The 9,768-nt window shown below is 58.2% G+C and overlaps 1 protein-coding gene across 9 annotated transcripts in view; it reads right to left on the bottom strand.

Annotated features, from left to right (window-relative positions):
• Positions 1-5,914: 5,914 nt before the first annotated feature.
• RXRA (retinoid X receptor alpha) overlaps positions 5,915-9,768 on the bottom strand; it is a 96,814-nt gene continuing 92,960 nt past the window's right edge. For all 9 annotated transcript variants that reach the window (XM_077139619.1, XM_077139607.1, XM_077139657.1 and 6 more), the window contains one exon: positions 5,915-9,763. In XM_077139619.1, the coding sequence (XP_076995734.1) occupies positions 9,616-9,763 (148 nt within the window). In that variant the 3' untranslated portion in view covers positions 5,915-9,615. The remainder of the gene's footprint in view (positions 9,764-9,768) is intronic.

The following is a 9,768-nucleotide window of genomic DNA, read 5'->3' as shown; positions in this document are numbered from 1 at the left end:
CTGATGGGGATTTGTCCAGTGCTTTTCCCAGGTCGAGACAGGGGTGAGGCATCTGGGGAGGTGGATTTTGTGGGAGGTGATGGCCACCCCCCACATCCCATCCAGGTCCCTGACATCAATAGCCAACAACTCTTGCCATTGGCTTAATTACCTGGCTGAGGTGGTATCTGCCAAGTTTCTCCATCATAAAGTTTCCCTTTCCCTTACAGGCTGTGTCTTTTTTAAAGAAAGTCACTGTGCACCCCACACTTATGGGGTGGGAAGTTATGCTCCCCCCTCTGAGGGTGGGGGGCTCTCTGGCATGGCAGGCAAGAATTCTGACCCTGAGCCACCATTGCACTAACCTTCACCATTTGTTTTTTATGCAACCATTTATTTATATAGTATGGACCTAGGAATATTTGTTGCGTATTCTGGCTTAGAACCCAATAGGACTTCATTCCTGCGCTCCACCTATCCTCCTTTGGTGGTTGGCAGCACTTCCAGTAAGCACCAATTCTGTCTGACATTTCCCCTATTGTTTTGTTCTGTTTTTCTAGGGGGGGGGGTTAGTTTGTTTCACCACATCTTTACTTTTTCTTGCATGACAAGATGCTGCAGGCTTCTCTCTACCTCCTGCCTGTGGTGAAACAGGTCCCGTCCCCCATGAAGACATGTTCAAGTCTGAACCCCAGTCCTGTGGGTGGGGACTCATTGATAAATGGGACCTTCAGAGGTCCTAGTGTGATGAAGTCAGACTGAAGCATGGGGCCCTTAACCCACTGTGATGGGTTATTTATTAGCAGGGGTAGTTTGGACATGGCAGTAAATGTAAGCCACAGGAGAAGACTGACAGACAGTCGGACAGACAATTGGAATTGGAATAAGGTATTAGAAACCAAAATCTGGGTTTCTGGGTGTGCCAAGGCTACTGGGGGTCACTGAGTGCATCTGGGCCCTCTGAACTGACAGATCCAGGAAATGTGTGCGTACACTTACCTACGACATACTAACACATACCTGTAAGGGTTTCTTCATGGAACCACCTGTCTGCATATTAAAGTAGACATGAGTTCCCACTAAGATGAACTTCAACCCACCCCTACCTGGCTTATTCTAGCTCCTCCTTTTGCTTCTCTATAACCTCCCACCCCAACGACGACGAAGCTGGCTCCTGCTGGCTGCCATCCATTCACTGCACTGTTCAGTCCCAGTATACATGTGTAGTGATTTCAGAATTGATAACCTGTATCCCATAGGAAACCGCTTTTCCAACCAGAGTACAATGGTTAGGGAGACCCTCTTTGGTCCAGGGTCTAACATGCCCCACTCACTGCCAAAGTACCTCAAATCGGTGTGTTCTCCATACCCCTTCAGTGAGGTTGTTTCGTACATCCATAATGCAATTAAATTCTTCTTCGTACTCTGCATTCCATCCTGGGATTCCCTGACCTCCTAGATAGTTCTTAATTTGCATACAGTAAGTCTCATTCCCTGTGATGTAAAATTCCATGGGTTTTGACAAAGGGATAATGTCATGGGTCCCCAGTTATGTGTGGTACAAAGTAACTCACAGCCCTAAAAAAATAATCCCCCGGGCTTCCCTTATTCAACCTCCCCCTGCCCCACCCAACCCCTGGCACCCACTGATCTTTTTACTGTCTCTATGTTTTTGCCTTTTCCAGAGTGTCATATAGTTGGAGTTATATAGTCTTTTCAGACTGGCAAGACAACGTCAAGTTTTCTCCATGTCTTTGTGTGGCTTGACAGCTTATTCCTTGTACTTGTTGACTGTAGTACAATTTTTTTATCCGTTCATCTGTGGAGCAATAGGCTGGGTGCCTCCAGCTTTGGGCAATTGCGGATGAAGCTGTGACACATGCCCGTGTGCAGGTGTTGGTGTGGACATCAGCGCTCACCTGGAGGACTTATTGACAGGCCACGTAGGACCTTGTGAAAAAGCACTGCCAAGCTGTCCTCCAGCGGGGGGGGGGCACACCCAAGAGCTGGAGGAAGCTGTGCCAGCTTGCCTCTGGCCAGCACATCTCCCCTGCCTGGGCTGCTTCACCCCAGTACCTGTGGCTCCCACCTGCACCCCTCGGCATGGCCTGGGCTTGGCACCCAGCGTCTCAGCTCTGAGTGGGTGACCAGCGGGCTCGCAGGTCCCCGGCCTCCTGACTTGCACCACACCCGACCTCAATGCAGGGCTCCCCTCCCTGGCAGACAGCGAGCTCCTCAGAGAAGGAGTCTTCTTCTGTTCAAAGCACCCACCTGGACTCAGGGCCTGGCGTCCCGGGCCCACCCAAAATGACCCTGAGGCATCACTTCCCCTGACTCAGTTTCTCCTCCTGAACAATGGAGCTAAAAGCCGCTTCTCTCTGGGGAGAGCTCAGCTGGGACATCACCTCCCTGAACTTCTGTCACATGACACTTACCATGTCTCCCCTCTGTCCACAGATGGACAGAGAACTGCCCTCCCCAGTGGGGCTGATCAGGCGTGGTGGGAGAAGGTGCAAAGGTTGAAACCCACACCTGTTCCCCAGGTGGAAAGCCACTTTACTGGGGGTTGGGGTTGGGGGGCAGGCAGAATGTTCTGGTGCTGAGCCAGGAGCTGGGAATTGGAGCACCGACTGCTTCTTCCCCTCACCTGCCTGGACCCCCCCCCCACCCCGCGCCCCTCTTCCCTGGAGAGGGTCCTTGCACACAGTAGGACGGTGCTCCCAGGGGTTGCTGTGCTTGAGAAATGCAGATGCCGGCTTCTGCCCTGAGTCATTCTGGCCTAATCTACAGGGGTGCCGCTGAACGTCAGCATTTCACAAAGTTCTGGGGGGTTCCGAACTGGGAAACACTGCAAACAGGGCTCCAGAAGGGTCTGACAGGCCTGGAAGGGCTCGAGCCAGCTTTACCCAGCATGTCCAGCAGGGGGCAGTGCCACCTTGCCTGTGGTTCCTGGCCTGGGGAGGGGAGGCCTCCATGGACAGAGTGGACACTGGGGCTCTGGGCACCAACTCTAGGGGGCAAGTACTGTGTCCAGATGTCTTCAGAGGCCTGTCCACGGGTTTCGGGGGCAGTCCTGAGGAAAGGCTGGGGTCTGCTTCAGCCTTGTCCCTAGCCAGAGCAGGACTCCTCCTTCCGAGGGGCTGGGGGGCTGTATGTAGCAGGGGGCTGACCAGGGTGCTCGGCCCCTCCCACTTCCCTCTGCCTTCTCTCAGAGCATCTCTGTAGGGCGTGAGGCCACTTGAGGGCAGGTGGAAAACGGCCTGTGCTATCCAACTGTGAGGTCACTGGACGTGTGGGCTCCTCTCTGGGGACAGGAAGAAAGGTCCGTGGGCCGAAGGCTGGCCTCTTCCGTGCGGCTCCGTGCTGGCCCAGCGGGAGTGAGGCTGGGACCCCTGGGCTACCCTGGGGGTCTGCATGCCTCAACAATGACCCTGCAACCCCCCCAGGTTGGTCCTGCCTTTCCCCACTCGGAGGACCCCCAAGAGGCCAAGTGGACCTCTCCCCAACGCCCCATTCTCTCTGTTCTCTCTAGGAAGCCATCGTTTCCCATGTGTGTCTTGCCCATTGCTGGAGCCCCAGCACCCTTCACGGAGCCTGGGGTGCAGCAGATGCTCACATCCCATCCAAACTAAAGCCCCCTCCTCCCCGCCGAGTCCTGAGCACTGGCCCCACCCTCGCCTCTCCAGGTCCAAGCCTGCGGCCGGCTGGGCCTGTCACAGCTGTGTCTGCCAGTGATAAACTCATCAGGCCCAGCATCTCTCTCCAGAGGGATGGCCCCAGGCAGGGGTCGCTATAGCAACCAGAGGCAGCAGAAAGACCCGAGGCCAGATTGCCAGGCAATGCCCAGGAGCAGCCTGGGGGTTCTGCTGGGCTGTGGGGGAGGTAGGGGGACTCGGGGGACACTGAATGGGCTCACGGCAGCAAGTCCCGCCTGGACTCAGCTGACCTCTCAGCTCCACCTTCCCCCAGGGCGCCCTGACATTTCCTCCAAGCATCCTACCCCAAAGAGCTCCCTAGAGGGTGGACCGAGAACACCCAAGAATGCTTGGTGCCCTCCGGGCTAGGGAGGGAGAGGCCCACACTGGGGCCTCAGTCGCCTGCCTGCTCTGGGCCAGGCCACCCCTGATCTGTCAGCAGAGGGACAGCTCGCTCAGCCCCAGCCCATGGCCCTCCACAACACCCCAGTCGGAATGAGGAGCCCATGCCTTGCACCGAGGGCATGGGGTGCCGTGGGAGGTCCCCTCAGGCCTGGCCTGCCCTTGACAGCCCCTCCCTGTGCTTCCATTTTCAGTAGGGACCCCACCCTGGTGCCCACTGAAGCACACGCCCCTCGCTTGTTCCCTTGTGTTCCCCGCCAGGCTCCTGGTGCAGGGCACGTCCACTCACAGGCAGAGAGATGACCATGGACGCCACGCCCAGTGCTGGGGGTGGCCCCGGATGAGCAGGACAGCCTACCTGCAGGGGGAAGGGGTGGGAGGCAGGATGGCCTTTGAGTCAAGGGTGCCTGCCTTCGGCGCGGAATGCATGTGGCCAGAGCCTGTGGGAGGATGGCAGCTCGACGCGTGTCCCTCGGGCCCTGCCACGCCCACTGCTCGGTCCTCATGGCACCCTGCCCGAGCTCCCAGCAGCGCCTGCCACACCTGTGTGTGGACAGCAGGTGAGGAAGAGCGGGACCCAGGGCTCCGAGGCCACACTGTCGGGGGCTCTGGGGAGGCCCCTCCTCAGGGAGCAGCGCCCTTCAACCTCTAGGCCCCGGGGCTGACCCCTTCCAGAACAAGAAGCGGCCATGCGACATGGTGCAGCGTTTTATTACAGCAGACTAGAGTGAGCTGATAAAGCGAGGTCAGGTGGCAGCAGCAGGCTGACAGCTACAGAGATGCAGCGATTTCACTTCCCTTGTCGCCCCGGAGACCCCTGAGCCTTACGCTTCCTGTGGGTTTGGGGACAGCGCAGGCCGGGTCCTGGTGGAGGACACCTACCCAGGGAGGACAGGCCCCTTGGAGGTCGGCAGTGGAGGCTGCCAGCAGCTTTTAAACAAATAGGGAAATTATACAGTGTTCTCTGCACCCACTCCATTCAGCGGAGGTTGGGGGTCTTGGATCTCTGGGTATAGCCTGTCCCCATGGCATCCCTGGGGTGGTAGGAGATGCCGGTGTGGGTGTCCTGCCTCCAGGGGCTGGCCTTTCTTCCCTACTGCTCACCTGTCCATCTCTCCCTGGGGGTGCAGGCGTGGGGGGTAATTTCAGAAGAAGCCTTGGGATGATTCGCCCTGAAGGGGTCACACCCCGGGGTCACTGTCTCCCGCTTCAGAAGCGTCCAGAGCCACACCCGCTCTCCGCAGCAATGCCTCTGCCCACCTGTGAGGCAGGACGCTCAAGGCCATGCTCCTGACTTCAGGGCGCACTGGTGCCCCTGGGGAGAGTGACCAGTAACGCAGAAGTGCACGAAGCATTCGGGGGACTATCAGCGCAGCTCAGCATCCAGACAATGTGGAAGTGCCAGGCATGGACCGCCAGCAATGGGGCAGATGGTGGCAGGAAGTGGCCACCAGCAGCCACAGACCCCGCTTACCTGGCCGCCCCGGCTGCAGGTCTCCCCCTCCCGGACCCACATAGGCACGGGGCCCCGCAGGCGGCAACATGCAGCTCTGCAAGTGCCCGCTCCCTCGATGACCCACACCCCTTGAGAGGGGCCCACGCCCCCAGGCTGCCCGGGGGACAGGGAAGGGACAGAGGGTGGGCCGGGAGTGTGGGGGGCCTGAAGCCTGGGGTCTCGGCAGGCCCTTTGGGTGGCGCCTGAGACCTTCTCTGGGCAGGTCCTGGCCAGGGGCCCAGGTGACCAGCAGGCCCTCCTGCTGCACGTAGGGGTGGCTCCCACAAGCCCCCAGCCTCGCTGAACCCCAAACCCGAACAGGAAGACCCTGACACGGAACAAATGAGAACTGAATGGTAATATATTTTTAAACGCTCATATTTTGTTTGTTTCTCCTCTTAGGTTTTCTTGGTGGTTCTTTTTTTTCTTTCCTGCACAATTCTAACACCATTGTTCGTCAAACCCTGGCAGCTGTGGCCGCAACTTTTTTTTTTTTTTTTTAAGAGAACAATCACGTAGGGAAGTAATTTCACAGTCAGTGCCGCTGGAAGGCAGGCTGGCAGCAAGGACAGAACAGAGCAAGGCTGTAAAAATTACTCGAAAGGGGAAGAAAACCCTTGAAAGTTTCAGGCCCACCCTCCTGCCCCAAAGGAGAAAATACATGTATCTGAAGCCGTTTGGTACAAAGCCTTTATGCTGTGTCACAGGCGCCCCTTCGTCTGCTCTCACTCCGTGTTGGAACGTCTTTCTGAGAAAGCTTTCGCCTCAATCTCTAGAAGCAGAAACAAAACATGTCCCCACCCCCCACCCGCCACATCATCCAAGTATACGAGGGATAAAATTACATTTGTACAAAAATATATATATATATTTTACCTTTCCCGATGCTTTAGACATTTTTTTTTCCTTATCTGCACTCTCTCTGTGTGTTTGTCATCCTCTCTAAAGTGTAAAGTGTCAGCGATTCGTCCCGTCTAAGGCTTTGCTAAAGATTGGGAACTGCTAAAGCTGTTTGCTCCAAAGCATCTTAAAATAGATGCATCTCCTTGCCTTGAGATATTCAATCAAACCCGGATTTCACCAGAGGAGGGGTCCTTAGGTACTTGCTTACATGAAGCAAATGTATAGGAGAAAGAAAGAGAAGTCTTGATTAAAAATAAACAGGAGACGTCGGTGGCCATTGTACAATGCTGTGCGCTGATGGCAGGTGGCTCCTATGTACAGGCTGCGCACGACACACCCAGATGGGCACCGGGCCTTGCACCCCAACTCCACCATGGGGACATCAGCTGGTTCCCCACAGGCCGGCGCCTTGGAGGTCCCAGCCTCCTTCGGGAATGCCACAACGTGCCAACGGCGGGCGTGTGGCGCTCTCCCCACCCCCCCGGAGGCTGTATGCGTCCGGGTTGTGCTGGCGGCACCACGGAAAACACCTGACGTGGGGCAGCTGGGGCCTGGGTCTGCCATTTGCACACACCCCGGCAGGGCGTCTTCGCTGCTCTACGAATCAGCACTGCGGGGGGTGGCGCCGTGGGACATTCCAGAGGCTCAGAGGGCAGCCTTCCAGGCCTGTGTCGCACAGCCAGGCCCAGATGGCTGACGAGCTGATGTTAGTGCTATCTTTAGAAAATTAAAGATTCTCCCACCAAAATAATAACAATATAATAATAATAATTACAAAAAAAAATCACCTTAATTGAACCAGATTTGTAAGAATCCTAAAGGTCCGGTTAAACAGAAGTCCTACTCCTAGCGAGCGAGCTGCCCCTTTCCCAGGCTTCCCTTCCAGTCTTGCATGTACGATGACGGGACCAGAGGTGGAGAGGAGGTCGTGAAGGTGGAACGGACCCGCAGTGCTCAAGGGTGGTGGTTAAGGCTCGGCGGGCACCGGCTGGCCCAAGGGGTGAGGGCAGGGGTCCCCAAGGCACAGGGCTTTTGGCCTGTCCCCGGGTTTCCGCCATGGGTGGGCTTGGCTGCAGAAGGCACCAAGGGCTCTTGGGTGGCTGTGGCAGCTTTCTAACTTTCCCCCAGCGGGCAGAAGTCCCCAAGAGTGCCCTGTCACTCTGCCAGTCACACCGTGCCCCCCAAGGCTGCCAGGACTTCCTGGTGGTGTCTGGGGGCAGAGACAGATGGGAGACTGAGTCCCGTCTCTGGGCCAGGCCAGCCAGGAGCCCGTGGCAGGGACGCCTATCCCAGGCGCCTGCTCTCTCACCCGGCCCTGCAGCCTCCATGTTAAAGGGCAGCTCCCAGGCAGGGCCCGGAGAGGAAGGAGATGTTTTTGGAATATTTTACAGACTTCATCCAAGCCCAGGCTCTACTGTAGCCTCCACCCAGGTGCCTCACACTTGGCTCTGGCCGGGCCTCCTGGAAGGCAAAGAATGGACAGTTTCTTCTCCCACGGAGCCCTGGAAGTCAGCCCCTTTCCCTGCCCAGCCCCTTGGAGCCCCAGGGCCGCTCTCTGGACCAGATGGGGCGCAGACCTGGAGGAGAGCAGCTCCAGCCCCATTTCAGGGAGCACGGCAGGGTGGGGAGGTGTGGGGGCCTGGCTACGCTCCCCCAACTACTGCAGCACTTCCCCCGGCGAGCTGAGAAGGCAAGAGTCTCCAGCGGCCAATCACACCACCCTGTTCTGGTGCCCACTGCTGATGCATGCAAGGGACACAGGGTCCAAAACATGAATGTGGGGGTGACGGTGTCAAAGAGGTCAGCTCAACCTTAGAGCCCTCTAGGAGGCAGAGCACCCCACCTGGGCTGGGCTCCAGAGGCCAGAGGGATTCGGGGCTGGCAGGAAGCTCGGCCGGGGGGAGCTGGGCAGGGGGTGGCCTGAGCTGAGTCCTCAACTGGAACAGAGGCCCAGGGGCGCCCAGGTGCAGCTCAGGGTAGATAAAGCGGCCCACAACAAAACAATGGCTTGGGGACCGCTGGCCTGTGATGTAAAGGTGCTGGGACGCAGACAGGGAAGAGGGCCTGTGAGGAGTCCCCCAGTGGAGCCCCGTGGCTGCAGAGTGACCGAGCAGTGCTCAAGGACATGGCCTGCTGGACCCTTCCTTGGAAGGTGGTGAGTAGGGGTGCAGTGCCCCCACAAGCCTCTGGCACCTGCCGCCTTCCCTTCCCCCAAACGTCCTTGCTGCTTGAAGAACCCTGGGGAAACCCACCAGCAATCCTGCTCCTTCTCATCCTGCGAGCCCTAGGGATGCCAAAAAAGGAGACCCGTGTGTGCTGCGGGCAGTCACAGACATCAGCGATCTGCCTCGACACGGTCCATGCCCTCCCAGGAAGGCCCCTGGAGAGTGGCACCCAGCCCTGCCTGAGACTGGGCTGGCCCTCAAGGAACCAGGGGCTCACCTGGGCCCACCTGGCAGACTCAAAGAGGATTCAGGGGTGGCTAGATGGCAGGAGGTTGCAGTTGAATGTGACCATGGGTGGAAGCTAAAATCAGGACTGTGCCAAGGAGGGGCGGGTGGCATGCCCCAGCAGCCCCCCACCCCAAGGTCAGCTCGTGTTCTCACGGGCTCGGGGCTAGACTGCCAGTTATCTTTGGAAGAAGGACCACGCAGTCATCTCTCTGGGCCAAGGGAAGCACGCTTGTCCCACGGTCCCCTCCGGTCTTCCCAGGGGCTGGGGGTCTTCTGCAGTGAAGCACCAGCCTGCCCCTGACCTGCTCTTCCTGCTGACCCCAGGTGGGCCAGCAGGCCCCACACCGAGGAGGCGGACATGGCCGCTCCCCACGGGAGGGCCACGCAGGGATATTTCCAAAACCAGCAATAGCAAACAGCAACCCAAATGAGCCCGCCCTGCCACCACCCGGGGCTCCAGGGCCCAGGACGCCCAGACACTCACGACCCGGCTGGGTCTGACCCCAGTTCTCGCAGCTCCCACTGTCGCCTGGGAAAGCCACTGCCCTTGGCCAAAACCAAGTGGTGACCCAATGACAAGCGCAACTCAGGCAGAGCAGCGCCAGGCTGAGCCTCAAGGTCCGAAGAGGCCGGGCAGAGGAGGGGCGGGGAGGGTGGGCCGAGGGGCAGCGGTGGGCGCAGGGCAGGCCTAAGTCATCTGGTGCGGGGCCTCCAGCATCTCCATGAGGAAGGTGTCGATGGGCGTGTCCCCGATGAGCTTGAAGAAGAAGAGGTGCTCCAGGCACTTGAGGCCGATGGAGCGCAGGGCTGGCAGGCGCAGCAGCAGCTTGGCGAACCTGTG

Source organism: Tamandua tetradactyla, chromosome 2 (genome assembly GCF_023851605.1).
Source record: "Tamandua tetradactyla isolate mTamTet1 chromosome 2, mTamTet1.pri, whole genome shotgun sequence".
Lineage (NCBI taxonomy): Eukaryota > Metazoa > Chordata > Mammalia > Pilosa > Myrmecophagidae > Tamandua > Tamandua tetradactyla.
This window is presented reverse-complemented; position numbering and strand designations above follow the sequence as displayed.